Source organism: Arachis ipaensis, chromosome B02, assembly GCF_000816755.2.
Source record: "Arachis ipaensis cultivar K30076 chromosome B02, Araip1.1, whole genome shotgun sequence".
Taxonomy (NCBI): Eukaryota; Viridiplantae; Streptophyta; class Magnoliopsida; order Fabales; family Fabaceae; genus Arachis; species Arachis ipaensis.
Genome location: NC_029786.2, coordinates 64,901,079 through 64,920,979, shown reverse-complemented (window position 1 = coordinate 64,920,979; position 19,901 = coordinate 64,901,079). Strand labels below are relative to the sequence as shown.

General features: G+C 37.7%; 1 protein-coding gene across 2 annotated transcripts; it reads left to right on the top strand.

The window, feature by feature from the left end:
- LOC107625391 (UDP-glucose 4-epimerase GEPI48) lies at positions 14,994 to 18,939 on the top strand. 2 transcript variants are annotated; one of them, XM_016328022.2, is made up of 6 exons: positions 14,994 to 15,819; positions 16,304 to 16,531; positions 16,685 to 16,763; positions 16,955 to 17,037; positions 17,554 to 17,735; positions 18,580 to 18,939. In XM_016328022.2, the coding sequence occupies exons 1-5, from the start codon at positions 15,628 to 15,630 to the stop codon at positions 17,719 to 17,721; spliced, it is 750 nt and encodes a 249-aa protein (XP_016183508.1). In that variant the 5' UTR covers positions 14,994 to 15,627; the 3' UTR covers positions 17,722 to 17,735; positions 18,580 to 18,939. The 2 variants fall into 2 exon arrangements, with proteins under 2 accessions (XP_016183508.1, XP_016183509.1); XM_016328023.2 differs by having other exon boundaries at positions 15,587 to 16,087.

Below are 19,901 nucleotides of genomic sequence, written 5' to 3'. Positions count from 1 at the left end.
AAAGCAAGTTCCCATAACTGAAGAGGCCATTCAACAAGCTTTAGATCTTCTCCGTGCACCAGAAGGATTGGACGCATTCTAAGAAGCCTTATTCAAACGCCAGACATACCAATTTGACTAGGACGCCGTTCTCAGAGTTATAGCACAACCTGGCAGCAGATGGATCTATGGATACCATCGTTCTCGACCAAAGAGCATATTGGCTTCCGCACTCACCTTGGAGGCTCGAGTATGGGCACAGATTATGTCCCATTACGTCTTTCTGAGAACTCACGAGTCCTCCTTCACCGCAGACATGGCTGTTCTACTCTGGTGTATCCTTACAGACCAGCACCTCAATTTACCAAGACACATTCGGCATGCTATGGGACACGTACAGATCGCAGGCAACCTACCTTTTCCCGCCTTGGTTTCAGATCTAGTCTCAGCAGCCGGAATATCCTACAGAGCTGGGGACACCAAGGCCATGATCCCATGGAATGATCAAGTCATCCCTAACGGGAAATATATCAGACCTCCAGCAGCCACTGCTAGCCGGCCTGCAGAATCGGCCAAAGATATTCCTTCTCCTTCCATATCACAAGCACCTTCAACAAACCAACTGCTCCATCAGATACTTGAGAGGCTAGACTGGCTTGACTGGAAAGGAAAGCAAAGGGAGCGCCGTAACAAGCGCCGATTTACATGCCTCAAGGAGCTCCTTGTTGGTAACCACCCACCTGAAGAAGAACCAGACACTCCAGACTCCACTTCATTTACCAGCACAGGAAGCCATGACAGTCCCGATTGTGGAGATGCTGCTACCAGCCCCCCGTTGTTCCTGACTGATGGCACCGAGGACGGTGCCAAGCTTTAAGTGTGGAGAGGTCGGTCAGTACCTGACTTCCGGAGGTAATTTCTTTTTCTTAGCACCAATAGAATAGGATATTTATTTAATTTTTCTTTTGTTAGAATAGGATAAAATGCATAGTAATAGGTTATTTGCATGCATGTTCTAATTGGTTAGAAAAATAATAAGTTTCTTTTTAAGACCCTATATTTTTGAAAATTTTCACTAATTTAATTCAAAATTTTTGTGTTAAACTTGTTTGGAAATTGTATTTGGAACATAGTTAAAAGCTAGAACACACAACCTGTGAGACTTGAGCTTAATGACATGGTTACATTATTTAACCATAAAAATTTTATTCTTGTGTGTTTGCTTCTCTATAATTGTAATCTATATTTTGCTCCATCCTATATGTCCAATGTTTAATGTGTTATATGCATGCATTTGATTGAGGCCATTATTTTATTAACTCACTTATCCCAAATAGCCTACCCTTTCAATTACCTTTGTTAGCCAATTTGAGCCTTTTAATCCCATTTGTTCTATATTTTATCACATCAATAGCCTTAAGCGAAAAAACAAGCAATACCCCAATTTGAATATTTGGTTAGCTTAAGATAGAGATTGTGTGTCAATTAAGTGTGGGAAAACTGGAGAAACATGGGTTAACAAGGGAATGTCATAAGTTTTTACATTGATAAAATATTTGGAATTTGGGTACCTACTCATGTGAAACTAGAAAATTTATAAATCCATACGCATTGATAAGCTATGTTTATTTTTCTATTTATAAAAAAAAATCTAAAAATGTTCAAATAATTAAGTAATTAAATAAATGAATAAGGGGACAAAATTACCCCAAAGTTAAGTTCAATAAAAATCAATGCATATGTGATACAAGTTAAGAGAAAAGTTGATGCATGAGTATGTAATACAAAAGTGAAAAAAATGGGTAGCTAGACATGATTTAAGAAGAATATAGAGTATGTATAAGTAAGAGCTTAGGTTAATCAAGGATTCAATTTATAGCTCACTTAGCCATATATATACCCTCACCTTTACCTTGGCCCCATTACAACCTTGAAAAGACCTCATGATGGTTGCATTGGTACATTAAATACTTGTTGATTGGTTAGGTGAAGAACAAGGTTTAGAAAGCATGATTAGAGAAGAATAGAGTGAATTACCCTATACACTAGAGTGACTAGAGTGCATATACACCATTAGTAAAGATTCAATGCTTAATTCTATGTTCCCTGCTTTAATGAGCTGTCTTTCTACAAGTTTACTTGTTTTTACTGTATAATTTGAATTAGTGGAATTTGATTTATTTTTGTCTTGAAAAACTTATTTATTTTTAACTAATTAGACAAAATCATTTTATCATATAGTTGCATTCATATACATAGGTTGCATTGCATTGCATGAGTCTTACTTTTCCCTACTCATTTATTTTATCTCCTTAAACTAAGCATGAGGACATGATAATGTTTAAGTGTGGGGAGGTTGATAAACCACTATTTTATGGTTTATCTTGTGTTTAATTGAGTGGTTTCATCAAGTCTTCACCCACTTATTCATACTAATTGCATGATTTTATAATTCCTTCCTAGTTTTATTCTATGGTTGAAAACTTGCTTCCTAGAGATCTTTAATTTATATATTTTAATTCTCCTTTATACTATTCGATGTCGTGATCCGTGTGTTAAGTGTTTCAGGTTTCATAGGGCAAGAATGGCTTAGAAAATGGAGAGAAAGCTTGAAAAAATGGAAGGAACACAAGAAACTAAGGAGATGACCAGCGAACACTGACGCACGCGCATGGCTCACGCGAGTGCGCGGAATAGAGAAAATTCCAGCGACGCGTACGCGTGCCTGGCGCGTACACGCGGATTGAAGTTTGCACAAAGGACGCGAACGCGTGGACGACGCGTACGCGTGACATGAAAATTAGGCAAATGACGCGCACGCGTGACTGACGCGTACGCGTGACCTGCGTGATCTGCAGAATTAACAGAAAACACTGGGGGCAATTTCAGGCCACGTTTTAACCCAGTTTTCGGTCCAGAAATACAGAATAAAACCAGGAAACATGCAGAGACTCAACACACATCTTACACATCAATAGACATACAGTTTTAGATACATTCACATATTCTCATTAGGATAGTTTTTAGATTTTCTTTACATTCATAGTTTACTACTTTTGCTTTTGGATATGGAAGAGTCATCACCTCCGTTGAAGACATTATTCTAGTTTGTTTTCTTACTTACTCTTTTATTTATTTCATATTCTTAATTCTTGTTTAGAGTGGTAATTGGATTATTTTCATGGATTATTAATGCAAAGAATTACTTTTATTTTTAATTAATTTTGAATCCCTACTTTTATTTAAATTATCATGTCTTCTTCTTATATTTTTATGAGCGTTATATTCATGTCAATGGAGTAAATTCCAGACTTGACATGGGAGTTGATTAAAAGGAGACACTTGAGTTGGAAGGCTTAAGTGGTGATTAAATTGGAAGTTGTTGGCTAGTTCTGTATTTACTAACGCTAGACCTTCCCAAGGGAGAGGACTAGGATTTGCGAGTAAGAGTTAGCTCAATCACTTGACTTTCCTTTATTTAGTAAGGGTTAACTAAGTGAAAACAACAACCTTTTTGGATACTACACTTAAGAGACCCCAACAAGGATAGAACTTCCAATTAATCATTCCCCCAGTCAAGGCTTTTTATTTAGAATATTAATAATCATTCTTAGTTTTTATTGCTTTAATTTACAATTATTTTAATTGCTAATTATTCAACTCTCAAAACTCTCGAAAAAATTTCTAATTAATAAAATAGCACCCTTTCCTGCAACACGTTGGGAGGCGACCTGGGACTCATACTCTCAGTATTTTTATTCTAAATTTTTGTGACACCTTTCTAAATTGGTAAGGCGGATTTTAGCTAGTTAAGAACTATACTTGCAACGCTGTTCTCTTATTCAAAATCTCTTAATTGGCCTAACTTCTACCACGCACCAATTAACGTGCAAAACTCTAAACCTTAGGTTATTATATATGTTTAGTTTATTTTGTCAAATAAAATATATCTTTAAAAATTTATTTTGTTATTTGAGTTTTTTTAAAATATATTTTGTTAAAATTGTAATTTTTAAAAGTAAAATTTTTTTTTTTAAATAAAAGTGACATATTAGATTAGGTTAAGTGTGATGAGTAACATTTTGAAACAAGAGGGGAGAAAGCACTTGGGTATAGGGCATTTAAATTGAAAAATTGTAGTTATTTTTTTAATATAAACTTGATGAACAAATTTCTAGATTAATTACAACACTTAATAGGCATAGGTGATTTAAGTATATAGGACATATGATATAGCCATTATATTAGATTTTTCACGGATAGATAGTTGCACATAAATAGTGTTATCCTATAGTGATTTAGGTAAAAAAAAAAAAATTAAACCATCTTATTCTAGGATGAATTATATATGATTTGGGATGCTTAGTGCCGTAGAACGATTTATGAGCATTTTTTGAAGGAGTTTTATGCATAAATCGTCTTAGATGATAGTGTTTAATATAATATCTAATACACACTACTCTAATACGATTTATATATTAATAGATTAAGAAAATTTACAACTGAGAAGAATCAAGTAAAATTGATTCCTCTTTATTTCATTTAAATAAAAAAGACTAATAGATATGTGTAGAGATAAATTATGTATTTTTTTTTTTAAGAGTAATTGTATTAGCAAATAAAATACTTGGACAATATTAGCTTTAAAATTTGGTGTCAATGGTTTAGTGGGGATGGTGACTAACATAGTTGGTTAGTATGAAGACAGACAAAACGACAATAAAAATTCTTTATAAATCTAAAAAAGACATAATAAATACAAAGATAATTCATCGTATACACACTTTTAAAATAGCAAGCAATTTTATGCAATAGAAGATAAAAATATAATATGATATAATGTGAATTGATTAATAGCATAAGCACAATTAAGATTTTAGCATAATCTCTTTTATATTTATTGCATGTCTCTTTAGTTGGTGATATTTTAGTTTATTATCATGATGTGATAGTAATTTAATTGTATGGGTTGAGTCTTTTTTATTAAAGTTGACTCCTTCCCTAATTGATCTTTTAATGGAACCCAAAAATATATCCCATATGTAGTCACTGTAGCACACCAGAAATTGTTTTTCCATTAGACTATTATTATCTTCGCACAATATTCCATGGGTGTAGAAAGTTTTAATTTGGTTCTTCTACACCATAGAAAATCCTTATTTTTATTGCTATTATAAAACTACAATTAACTAAAATATAAAATTAAAACGGTTATCATTTTCTACAATTATAGTTGAGGAATTTTAAAGATTAACAATAGTCAATACACAAAATTTAGAGAGATAAAATTCTTAATTAGAGTATTTATCTAAACTCATTGATGAATTAACAAATAAAAGAGTTAAACCCCAAAGTAGTCCCTGAGATTCACAAAATGCATCGATTTAGTCCCTAACTTTTCAATTGCACCATTTATGTCCCTGAGATTGAAAAAAATGCACCTAGTGAATCCCTTCCCCTTTTTCCATCCAAAGTCGTTCCCAGCGGCAATGATGTAGCAAATTTTTTTGCCATGCTGGACTATGGAGAACGGCGTCGTATTAGTATTTGGCGCTAAAAATAAAAACGACGCCGCTTCATTCACGAAGGAGTTACCAAAACTTATAACCCCCATATTCAAAGACTTCGTCACTTCATCTTCTTCATCACGTTTGAATTGAAAGCTCCATAGCCTGGGTTCTGGTAGTCCATCGAGGTTTTCTATGGTGAGACAAATTGAAGAGGGTCGAAACGTGCTCATCGGTCGTTCAAAATCGGGGAAGGAACGAAGGAGCAAAGCTTCCTCGTGAATCCCGTGACACAAAGGTAGGCATGCAGTGAATAAACTATTTTTTATTTATCTTTTATAGAGTTTTGGTATCCATTGTTGTGAGTTTGAGTTGGAAATTTTGTGTTGGTTGATGAAAAATTATTGAATGCTATAGTATTAGGTAGGGTTTAGGGTACTGGGTGGTGTGGGTTTGGATTTTGTCAATGCTCTATTTTCACATAGGGAATGAGGGTGTTTTTACAATGGCAATGTGATGAAGTATCTGTTTTTAAACAATATTGGATTATGTTGTACTGTGGTTTGTTGATTATATTATCAGTAGCATACATAGGGAATGAGGGTGTTTTTACAATGGCAATGTGATGAAGTATCTATTTTTAAATAATATTGGATTATGTTGTACTGTGGTTTGTTGATTATATTATCAGTAGCATACATTAGATAAATTGTTATACTTGTTTTTCACTATAGATGGAAAAATTGCTGGATATCATGTTCCACCATGGTGGGACCTTTAAGAAGAATAATGATGGAAAATTGGTTTACTCACCTGATAATAGAAGTTGTTTGGAAGATTTAGATGAGGATATCCTAGATGTTTTTTCGTGAGAAACTATTTCAAGGAGCTGGGGTATGACAAGGTAGTTGAGTGCTGGTGGCTGGTTCCCGGAAGGAGCTTGGAGGTGGGACTGAGAGCTCTGACAAGTGATGATGAACTAAGGGAGATGTGCTTCTATGCAGAGATGAATGATGGAGTACTTTGAACATGGAGTTTCCACACCTGAACTGATGGAGGGGAAAAGGGATGTGATGTTACTTGATTATGAAGTAGAAGAGTTTTCACATGGTGACTTACAGAGTAACAAAGAAACACATGTGGATACCTCAAATCAAACCCCAGTTGACAAATTGACTACAAACCCAATTCCAAACCTCTCAACTACAAACACAATTCCTTCTACTGCAACTCCCATTCCAAACCATCCTGCTGCTGACCCCCTCACTACAAATCCCACCAATGAAGAGCCCAACCCCATGGATGAACCTGGAAATTCCAAACCCAATTATAGACCCAACCCAAAATCCAGTAAAAAATCCAACCCAGCTTCCATTGTGAAACATAATCAGAAGCCAACTCCAAAGCCCAAGAACCTTCTGAAGCCCAAGAAAAATCATTCAAAGCCCAAGTCTAACTTCACTTCCAAACCCAAACCCAAATTTAACCCACCTAAAAGAATAACAAGATATCAGGCAAAGGGGAAGAGCACTAACAAAGACAAGGGACCTCTTCATGTGGATTTAACTGTCAATGAATCAGGAAGTAGTGATGGCAAGGAGCAAGCGCAGCAACGTCTTCTAGGTTGGCAAACTTTTTGAAGTTTGTTCCAACTCCAGGGTTTAAACCACCAAGGAAGAAAAACACTAAGTAATTGGATGTTGTGGCTGCTGAAGTCTGACTGATCACATATGGAATTTAGGCACTAGTTGTTTCCTTATTTTGGATATTTTCATTTAGGAGTAGCACATTACCACACTGTAATGGTTAACTTTTACTTTTGGTAGTTATAAACCTTTAAAATTGGAGCTCTTATTGTATTTCTTTTTGGTGCTGTATTTTGGTGTTTATCAGCTGCTACTCCATTGACAATGTTTGATAATATCTTAGTTATAATCAGAATATGGTTTTATCAATTTACTTGTTCTGTTCTATTTATTCAGTTTTATTATTATCTTTGTAAACTATTTACACAGATCACACCAATAATCCAAAGATTGCCCATTCATTCTTAAACAATACACAACTGTTACATTTTAACAATCACAATGATGCCAGGGTATTTTGGCCAGTTTCACTAACCTTTTCTTTACTGTTTTTAGGGTAGTTTCATGCATTTCCTTACAAAATAAGCTAGTTTTGGGTAGATATTCACTTACATCTTGATTCAAGCATACATTGTGCACTTTACATGATTTCATGAGGATTTTGCATGAATTTAATGACAAATTAGATGTTGTACTTCCCATGACTTGGACTAAAACTTTGATGCACTATATTGCTTGATTTCAGGACAAAGGAAGCAAGGAAGAACCACGTTAGCAGCCACGTTAATCTAATTAACGTAACTCCTAACGTGGAATGGGAGTAACTTGCAAAGTTAATGAGAAAAGTAATCGCCAATAACGCTCTCGAAGCCATCATTGCCATGTTAAGAGTCACGTTAACAAAGTTAACGTGAACTCTAACGTGGAGGAAAGGAAATGGAACCAACGTTAGTGAAACTTACCTTTGTCACTAATGTTGGACCAAGCTCATAAGTGGCCACGTTAAGAGCCACGTTAACTTAGTTAACGTGGGCTCTAACGTTAAGAAGCAAGAGAGAAGCCAACGTTAGTGACATTCACCTTTGTCACTAACGTTGGCCAAGCCACCATAAGCCACATTAACTCCCACGATAACTTAGTTAACGTGGAAGTTAACGAGAAGCAAGAATGTGATCGCCAACGTTAGTGACACCTAACATTGTCACTAACGTTGGAATGAACCCACACAATCAATCTCTGTGGGATTCGACCTCACTCTATTGTGAGTTTTTACTTGACGATGAAATTCGGTACACTTGCCGAAGGAAATTTGTTACGAGACAAGTTTTCTGTGCATCAAGTTTATGGCGCCGTTACCGGGGATTGATTGTACATCAACAATGATTAAATTGGAAGATAACTAGATTGAGAATTTTATTTTTGTTTGATTTAATTTTCTGTTTGAGTAATTTACTTTCAGTTTTAGTTAATTTCTTCCCTTCCCCCTACTTTTTCGTTTTTAGTTATTTACCATTCATTCCACTGACCCACTAACTGTTTGATATATTGCATCACTCACACTAACCATCATTCTGACAGAAATACTTTCTGCATCTATTTTCCTTGCTTGTACTTGTGGGTTGTATGACAGGGAGAAGAAGCGGGGCTTCAACTTCCTTTGATTCTGAACCTGAGAGGACCTTCCTCACTCAAGGATAAGGCAGCCAAGTGGCTGGAGTCCTTTCCGAAGGAGAGCTTGACAACCTGGGAAGATGTGGTGAACAAATTTTTAGCAAGATTTTACCCTCCTCAATGAATCAATAGGCTGAGAGCTGAGGTCCAAACTTTCAGGCAACAAGATGGTGAGACTCTTTATGAAGCATGGGAGAGGTTTAAGGACCTGACAAGGAGGTGTCCACCTGACATGTTCAACGAATGGGTGCAGCTGCACATTTTCTATGAAGGCCTGTCATATGAATCAAAGAAGGCAGTAGACCATTCATCCGGAGGATCTTTGAACAAGAAGAAAACCATTGAGGAAGCTATAGATGTCATTGAAACAGTAGCAGAGAATGATTATTTCTATGCTTCTGAAAGAGGCAACACTAGAGGAGTAATAGAGCTAAACAATGTAGATGCTCTGCTGGCCCAAAACAAGCTCATTACCCAGTAGCTGACTGACCTCACCAAGAAGATGGAGAGGAACCAAGTAGCAGCAATCACTACTTCATCAACAACCCAAGAAGGAGTGAATGAAGAAGCAAAGGGTAGTCAGGAGCAAGCCAACTACATTGGAAATTCACCTAGGCAAAACCATGATCCATACTCTAAGACCTATAACCCTGGATGGAGGAATCACCCAAACTTTGGGTAGGGAAATCAACAAGACCAAGGCCTAGATCAAAGACGTTCAAATCTCAACAACAATGCAGCCCACCAACATTTCACATCTAGACCATATCAGCACCCACATAACCAACCCTCTCAAAACCTTTACCAAGGCCAAAATAACCCTCCTCATCCTTCCACTTCTAATCCCAATCTACCATCATTTGATGACAGACTCTCAAGGATTGAGAATCTACTTGAAGGCATAGGCAAAGAGATTCAAGACAATAAGGCATTTAAGGAGGAAATGCGAGCCAATTTCAAGAACCAGGGAGACACAATCAAGAGGTTGGAATCCCAAGTGGGGTATCTCTCTGAGCATATTCCCAAACCTACAGATGGATTCCCAAGTGACACAGAGAAGAATTCGAGAGGTGAAACAAAGAAAGTAAGATGGGAAGATTGTAAGACGGTCACTATAAGTGATAAGGGGATTGAGGACAAACCAAACAAGTCGGCAGAACAACCTGGAGATACCTCAACAGAGAAGGAGGAAAAAGATCACCAAGAACCAGAAATCTCACAACAGGAGCTGCTGAGACTTTATGCACCCTTTCCCCAACGACTCAATGGTGCTGTTGAGAAGAGAATATACTCAAGATTTCTTGACTTGTTTGCGTCTCTGCATGTCAACATACCATTCATCAAGACTATTCAACAAATGCCTGCATACATCAAGTATATGAAGGAGCTGCTTCCCAAGAAAAGCTCACTCAAGGGAGGCCAAACTATAGTGATGAACAAAGAGTGCAGTGCCCTCATTCAACCACAGTTGCCTACAAAAAGAAAAGATCCAGGGAGTTTTCATGTCCCATGTGCCATAGGAGAAACAATGTTTGATAAAGCACTCTGCGATTTGGGAGCAAGCATCAACTTAATGCCCTTATCCCTGGTGAAGAGGCTGAAGATCAATGAGATAATGCCCACAGATGTAGTCATCAGGCTGGCAGACAAAACTCAAAAAAAAGCAATAGGAGTGGTGGAAAATGTGTTGGTAAAGGTTGGAAAATACTTCCTTCCTACAGACTTTGTCATCTTGGACATGGAAGAGAGTCACACCCACCCAATCATATTGGGAAGACCATTCCTAGCTACAGCCAGAGCACTCATAGATGTGGAGCGAGGGGAGCTAATATTTAGGATCCATGATGCACGACTCAGCTTTAATGTCTTCAAACTCTCACAAGAAGCATACCAAGAGAACAAAGAACCAAGCAAAGATCATAATAAGATACTGAAAGAGGAAGCAAGCACTGAAGCACAACCAGCCCATCTGGGAAAACCCTTGCTTAATGAACAAGGAAATAAGCAATTGTCACATCTCAAGGAAAAGCTGGAGGAACCGAAACCACCAGAGACATGTGAAGACAACAACAAAATTCCCTTAGAAGAAGAAGTCACAAAGAGCAAGGCAACATCAAAAGGAACAAAGAAGAAGGTACCAAGGAGGTGGAGGAACAAGAAGATCCCTACCGAGGACTTCTCTCCGGGGGATAAAGTGATCTCAGCTTACTTCCCATATATCCCCCCTGATCTCCCCACTGTACCATCTCAGTTACCTAAGGTCTTCACTATCAACAGAGTTCTCTCCTTGGAACATGTAGAGATCATTAATACAACCAATGGATATAAGTCCAAGGCAAGAGGGGAGGACTTGAAGCATTATCAACCCCTCTGATGAAGGAGAAACGTCAAGCTAGTGATGCTAAAAAAGCGCTTCATGGGAGGCAACCCATGTTTTATATGCTTTTAATAGTGAATAAGTCAATATTCATGAATTCCAACCCAAACTCGACAAACACTTGGTGAAATCCTTATTATGCAGTATATAGTGAAGAACAAGTTTGGTATTCAAAGCATGCCAAGAAAGCATGGATGCAACTCAGAGCATGCTAGTCTTGGAGTTTTGAACAAAACTTTTCATCACAGTGCTCCAAACTAAGTTTGGTGTCACCCCAAGGTGCCACGAATATGCAAATAAGGATACACAGTTAGTTAGTTAGTTGGTGTTCATGAATAAACAATCCAATCCTTTTTCTTTATTATTCTAGCCGTAAATTTTGAATTTTTATGATATTAATTTTTCTTATTTTTATAGGGAAAAGGAGAGGAGCATTGAAGGGGATTGATTGGACAATTAAATGAGAAAGGTTCGGCCACTTCATGAAGAGAAACTACACCCTTGTCTCAAGAAGGAATGCATTGGAAATTGTTGCCATGCAACATTGAAAAAAAGGAAACCCTTGGAGACCGAACCAATAACCCTCATAAAGTGATGATCCTTGTCCTTTCTCTATGCACAACCCCAACCGTCCATCAAGCAACCATTCCGTCAATCCACACCTTCCATTCACTCACAACCCCTCTATATAAGTGACCTTTGTTCCGTACCCCACCTTCACACTCCATGTACAATCTTCACACCTCTTCCTTTCGAAACTAAGCACCTCACACCACATTAGACACATTCTCCCTCATTCCCTTCACTGCAATCAACCTTAAACAACCAGAAGTCTCCACACCCTTACCACCTTCACACATTAACTCTCATTCATGGCATCTTCGATCTCTAAAAGAAGGCAGGAAAAGGAACCTATGGAGCAACACCCGTATGATGAAAAGAGATTTAGAAGCTTGCACCATGCATTGCAATACGGGTGGATGGTGGATAAGGAGATCATCTATGAGCTGGGGTTTCAAGTTAAGAAAACTGAGTGCCCCGAAATCACAAAGAAGGTCGGAAGCAAAAGGGTGGTTCGAAATTGTAAGGAGGTCCATCCTCCCAGCAGGGAACAACTCGGAGGTGAATCTCAAGAGAGCCACAATGGTGCACTGTATACTTAAAAGAGAAGAGATCAAGGTTCATGAACTCATAGCAGAAGGCATTAGAAAAATGGCAGAGAAAAGCGACTCAAGAGGAACGTTAGGTTACCCCAGCACTATTTACCGACTGTGCAAGAAAGCTGGGGTGGTGTTTGAAGATGAGGACCCCGTGTGGATAAAAGAGGGCATTCCAATAACCGTTCGACGAATGCATGCTACCGCATCTCCCCTGCCTCAACGGAAGCAAAAGAAAAGGCCAGCCCCTCAAGTAGTAGAAGGACAAGTCTTAGAAGGGCAAGCACCAGTCATCTTGGATATGCATCAACTGCAGGAAGCTATTGATGGCCTATCTCGACAATATTTGGAAAGCCAAGGAGCACAGAAAGAGCTTCAACTACAGATGATGGGGCAGCAAGAGGAATCACTCTCAAGATGGATGACTCAACAAGGGGAGTGGCAAAAGCAAATGATGGAGCAACAACTGAGTCAAGGACAACAATGGAGTAAAATATTCCACAGGATGGAACAAAGGCAAAATGAACAACAACAATCCATCCAGAGGCTAATCAACATCCAAGCACATCAAGGTGCACACATACATGAGATGCATCGAAGACAAATAGAACAGGCAGAACTACTGGACGAGAAAAGGGCATTTGCAGAAGGAGTTTACCTGAGCGAGACTGGGCATCATATAAACACTCAAGCCAGGCTCGGTTACTTAGTAGGACAGCTGCCTATATTGCATCCAGGAATTACAAGGTACGAAGAAATGAGGGATGAATTAGCACGAGAAGAAAGACAAAAGGTGGAAGAGAGTCATGAATCAGTAAGGAAGGCACTTGAGGATTGGAAGCAAGAAAGATTGGCACGGATGCGAGGAAATGCAAGAGGACACAAAGAGGACAAACAAGGAAGAGAGCATGGGCAACCACACGAGTAAAAGGTGGTGGAGTTCCTTCTTTGGTCCATCTTTCTCTATGTTTTAAATAAGGAAGATCTTGTATGAAATAGAACTTGCTTCCATGTTAGTTTGAACTTTTTTATTTTGTCTTTTAAGTTTTGTGTTGAAGAGGTCTATGCTTGCTAGTCTTTATGTCACTGCATCATCACTAGGCTTACTTGTATGCTTGTTCCCTTAAATCAAATGAAAAGAGAATGAGTGTTTACAAAAGACCAGAGTGGAGTTCATACTATGGAGTAAGTTCATGAGTTTATGGTGTGATCATAAGTTAGCTAAGTTGGTTCAACCACAAGGTAGGAAGACAACTATCTGTCATGAATACTATGCTTTGAACACACCCCATGAGACTAGCTAAATAAGAAGATCCTAATAAGAAAAAGGGAAAGAACAATATTCGATTACTTAAGATTGCCAAGGAGATCAATGAATGCATTGATTGAGGAAGAGATGAAAATGAAATTGATCCAGAGAATGCAACATCTCTTGAGCCCAATGAACTCCCCATTTCTGATCTTACCCATTCTCTTTAGTTTCTGTCATTTACTTTTATGAGCAGTTACCCCATTCCCATTTACAATTCTGCAATTTACTTTCCGTCATTTACTTTCAGCTCTTTATTTCTAGCATTTACTTTTTCTGTTATTTACTTTCCCGCCATTTTATTTTCTACAATTCTCAACTCAAATTCTGATTCGCTCAACTAGAACATTCCTCTAATTAAAGTTGTTTGATCAATCAATCTCTGTGGGATTCGACCTCACTCTATTGTGAGTTTTTACTTGACGACGAAATTCGGTACACTTGCCGAAGGAAATTTGTTACGAGACAAGTTTTCCGTGCATCACACAACCACTACAACAACTAACAGAAAAAAAAATCAACAACCCTAACATTTGTATTACATATTTCTGGCTCCTTAATTCAGCCTCCAAATTGCCAATCCTCACTGCAACACTCACGCTAATTTCTTCATTGTTATATGCTGCAGCTTCTTCAAAATTGTCATTATCATCCTCTACAACGTCTGCCCATCGAAAAAATCCACACCACCGTTTTCCACTACACTGTCACCAGTAAATTTAGGGATTCAGGAGTTGAACATTAAAAAACAGAAACAACATCTCTTAGACTCAAACTCACATTGTAATTCGGACATCCGAAGAAGGGTTTGTCTGGGTGGGCATCTGTTCCAGACCATCGGAGAACAGGGCGTTTCCCACACCCACAGCAATCTGGAACTCGTGAGGCTCTACTGCGACTAGGCGTCCTTGTGGTCGATCGAATAGAACTCCCGTCTCCCTCATTTGCACGTCTAACCATGGTTAAACCCAACACAGCAACGACGAATGAATCGAACAAGGAAGAAGAAGAAGAAGAAGAAGAAGAAGAAGAAGAAGAAGAAGAAGAAGAAGAAGAACGAGTCATACGCTGCTCCTTCAGCAGTTAGGGTTAAAAAGGGGCTCAGGGACCACATTGGATTACAAACTTTCCATGGGCCACGTCAGGTAACCGTTACTTCCTCCAGCATGGCAAAAAAATGCCACATCATTGCCACCGGGAACGACCTTGGACGGAAAAAAAGGGAAGGGACTCACTAGGTGCATTTTTTCCAATCTCAGGGATATAAATGGTGCAATTGAAAAGTCAGGGACTAAATCAGTGCATTTTATGAATCTCAGGAGCTATTTTAAAATTTAACTCCAAATAAAAATATCTTTTAAGTTCATCTTATTCAAATATCATAAACTCCTCTTGTTTACTAGATTAGGTTAAATTTTATTAACACAGACCCCTCACGCTCACCCACACACAACACAGCGCATGACAAGAGAAAAGAAAAGAAAAGAAAAGAAAGGGAGAGGACAGAGGAGATAACGCTGGCCAAGAGAGGGAAGAGAAACAGAGAGACGAAGGGAAGGAGAGAGAAACAGAACGAGGCAGAGAGGACTGTGAGGGAAGAAGGAGAAGAGGGAGGTGACGACGGCGGCGGTGAGAGAGGCCGTCGCCGCCGCTGAATCGAGAGAGGCAGAGAGAGACATAACGAACCTCAATGGTGGAGAGAGAGAGACGTTGACTACTGGAAGAAACTGCCATCGCCGTTGAGCCCGAAGGAGGACGCCGCTAAAGAAGAAGGAAAGAGGAAGAGGAAGAAGCGACGGCGCCCGCGCCAGGACATGCCTCAAGTGACTGCCACCGCTTCACAAAGATCCATCTATGAAATCAATTGGTGGATTCTGTGTATATGTAGGAAGAAATCTGGTCTCCTGGCACTCAGAAACAAGGAGTAGTTGCTAGATTGATTAGAGAAGCAGAATATAGAGCGTTGGCAGACCTAGTAGCAGATCTGATCTGGATCAAAGGCTTAATAGGAGAATTGAAGTGGCCTGTTCAGGAAGCTCCCATGGCATATTGCGATAATTTCTTAGCAGCAAATCTTATCCTGCATTCAAAGACAAAACTCTTTGAAATTGACTTGCATTTCGTCAGGGATTATGTCACAAACAGAGCCATTCAAGGGAGTCATGTTCCCACCTCAATTCAGATGGCAGATAGAGGAAACAATGAAGCAGAAAAGCTAAGAGCTCAGAATTCGGTTAGTCAGTTAGTGAAATCAGTTGTGCACACTTTCCTTTTTCTGTTATTACCTTCCATTTCTGTTGTGCTGAGGTGGAAGAGGTTGTTAGTAACTAACTCACCATCCTTGCCTACACTTTCCTGTATATATATACTCATACGTGTATCTTAATTTCTTAATCAACCCAACATAAATGGTTCCAGCTTGTGTTATCTTTAGCCACTGTATATGGTTGGCCAAAGCAGGTCCGGAAGAGTTCCCTTTGTCAGCAGCGGCACGAACCAAGGTATAGCTAACTGGCTCAGAAAGTGTTAAGGCATTTGTGAGTAGTGATACTGGAAATATGGGAAGCTAAGCTTGGGGAAAAAAATTGATTTTGATTTAAATTTAACTCTAATGCTAGGGTCTTGTACAAAACATGTTTGTAATTTGCTTTACATTACTGATAGTAGTGTTGGCTTGGAATTGAACAATGATATCTGATAAGAGATCTGTCTTTCAGCTTATGATCGAAGAAATTTGCCGTGATCTCTACCAATCAGATCATGGATGGAAAATAATATTGTTGAGATACTTCAACCCAGTTGGTGCACATCCTAGTGGAAATATTGGTGAGGATCCTCGTGGAATTCCAAACAATCTCATGCCATTTGTTCAGCTAGTAGCTGTCGGCAGACGCCCTGCACTGACAATTTTTGGAACTGACTATAAAACAAGCGATGGCACTGGAATATGTCTCACTATCTTTGGCTTGTTTTACTAATCTTCTCCCTTGAAAATTGCGAGCAGAGCTCATTGCTTGAGGTCTGTTAGGCATGCATTTCCATTCCTGCCCATTGATTTCTTCCTAGGATCTTACATATTGTTCGTATCTTTTTCTCAGGTTCGCGATTACATTCATGTTGTTGATTTAGCAGATGGCCACATAGCCGCATTGAATAAACTAGAGGATCCTAAAATAGGTACTTTTCGTGTTTCATCATCTGGTTCTATATTAAGTGTATTGGCTTTGTTAAACTCTGCCAGTAGCAATGGTTGGGAACTGATCTTCGATTTACTAGAATCCAGTTTTATTTATTTATTTATTTATTTATTTTCATTTTATGAAATGATATCGTGGATTTTGGTTAAATTTTTTACCGTGCGTTCACAGGTTGTGAAGTTTATAACTTGGGAACTGGAAAGGGGACATCGGTTTTGGAGATGGTCAAAGCTTTTGAAAATGCCTCTGGAAAGGTAACAGGCTATTGTTCTGTTTCTCCTCTATGATCTGTTGTTAACTTGTTACTCTTTTTGTCTTGTGAAATTTCCAACTTGAATTTGGTGCCACTGAGCCGTGCATGCTCATTTATTTAATCATTTTCTCCCTTCGGTGTTTGGAATGAAAGTAGTGTGATTAAGTTAGATGTGATTAAAAAATAATTAAATATTATATACAGTAAAAAATTGCTATTATTAAAGGATAAAATTAAAATTTATTTCTATGTATCGTTTTTGTCCCCAACGTTTTTGTTCTATTTAAGTCCTTAACGTTTCAAAATCGTCTCAATTTTGTCCCGCCGTCAATTCTGATAACGATCCCTAACGGCAGGACAACATTGAGTCAATTTTGAAACGTTAGGGATTTAAATAGGACGATTAAAACGTTAGGGACAACTTTGGGACTTACCCCAAACGTTAGGGACAAAAATGATACTTTACTCTTTATAACTATAATCTCATTCACTAATGGTTGTTGTTATTACCATGTAGAATGCGAGTTTTGAGTTTGATCACCTTGTCAAGGCTAATAGCCAAGCTGTTGCTGGCCTTATTACATTACTTTTATGGCACGCTCGGGAGATAATGCGTCTCAAACCTTTTATGCCAGAGTGTGGAAAAAAATATGTAATCAGGGAACAGAAGTCTGGTGTTGTGTGATGGCAACTGAGCAGGTATCATCATGATTTATTTTTATTCATCTTTAGCGTGTATCTTGTGACATGAGATATCTAGTCAAGTTTTGTAAGATGGTACCGAATTAGGTACCAACATTGCGACCATCGTGATTTATCTGATCTTGATAGTGTATCTCATGGCATTTCGTTTTAGTTATGACTTTGTTGATTGTGTATGGATGCATTTTACTTTGATAATGCTGTTTGCATAAGGTTTGCATACATTGTGATTCAGATAATTATTTGTGATTGTTAAGTTGCTTGCATGACTAATCATAAGTTATTGCCTATCATAAAATCATCAAAACATAAGTGATATTGCTTCTATTTTTTTTTGTCAAGATATTTTATTTTATTTAGTTTGGTAAAACTTTTACTTTTCAAAAGTAGCTTATAAAAGTTAATTTTCAAAATATAGCTTTTAAAAGTTGTAGCCTTTATGTTTGGTAAATTAAATTAGAGATGTTTTTTAATAAGCACAAACAATAAATACGTTTGGTAAAATAATTTTTAAAAATAGATATTTATGTAAGAATTAAATTTAAATATTAATTAATGTATAAAGTTATATTAGACCTTTTAATTTTAGTAAGTACAAGTCATGTTTGAAGAAAGCACTTCAAAAAACTTTACCAAACCAAGCATAATCTTCTCGTATATATTGATAATTGACTAATTGTTGACAAATAAAAATTAAGAATGTATTTCATTGTTTTGATTGAGTATTGTATTTAAATATTTTCTCCCTACTTTTCATGTGGTTAGTCTATTTCTCTGCATTGATTGTTTGCATTGTAGTTAATGTAACATGCTGAGATTCTCTTTTAATTTATTTATACAGGAAGCTGGTACATCTCGGGTGTAAGTTGCAGAGACAAGTCTAAGAAGTGAAATTAGAAGTTAGTGAGATATTGTTTTTAGCTCAATTAGAAAGTGCAATCTGAGCTGAGCTCATCTACAAGCTGAGGTTCACCACCCTTAGCTTCTTTTAGCCATTTCCTCTCTTCTCTGTTGACTCACACTACCTCATTCTTCCTGTAATCTCGTTCAATCTTCAGTCCTCTTCTGCTATCTTTTCTCTTTTCCTCAACTGTTCTTGTTCTTGATAGGGGTGAGTACGGGTCGGTTTGGTTCGGGTTTAAGGGGAAATTAGAACCAAACCGATCAAAATGTAATTAGTTCGGTTTGGTTTGGATTTGTATTTTTTTGTGTATGTACCCGAATCAAACCAAACCGATTAAGAACGGATTGGTTCGGTTCGGATAATTGGGTATCCGATGACTTTGAAATTCACCCAAATTTTATTTTAAAAATTCAACAAGTACAATAAACATGTAACATCAATATAAATAATCTAAACATGTTAAACACTAAATACATTAAAAACTAAACTCATTAAGATCCAAACATATTAATAGTGAATAATCTCACAAAAAGTCACTAAAAATTATATATATTTTTTTATTTAATTAATATATAATCGGGTTCACGGGATGGTTCGGATTTTGCACCTCCATAACCGATATCCGAACCAATTACTAACAAAGGCCATTGGTTTGGTTCGGATTGGACCCGATTATCCGTTGATTCCAGAACCAATTTAATTGATTCGGTTCGGGTTCGGACAGGTAATCGAGTACCCACTATCTGTGCTTATCCCTAGTTCTTGATTTCTAAAACCAAAAGTTCTTGATTTTAACACAACTACACATGATTTTTTTTTTATTTTTGGTCAAACAACACTCACACACACATTCCACACACACACACTAACTTAGTAACTCCTCTAGGATTCGATCTTGGTGTGGCTTCATTTGAGGCAAACATCTTTGCCACTATGTAGTATATACATACTCACTTTTTAGCATGAGGCTCATCTGGAAAGGATCAAGCGGATCTGGGTGCGCTGTATCAATATTGACACCACTTGGTTTTAGACTTGTAATTGGCAGTATCCTTTTTTTTTTTGGACACGTTATTGGCATTATCTGGTTTTATGGACTTTGTATGTGCTTCCAATATGAACCCATGTTGAAATAGATAAAAGTTTGAAGGCAAAAATCCAAATTGCCAAAACGTGTTAACATTTTTTTTTCTTTTTTTTTTTTCACCAGGCATTTCAGTCAAAAATCCAATTATGACTAACTAGCGGCTCAACAGGCA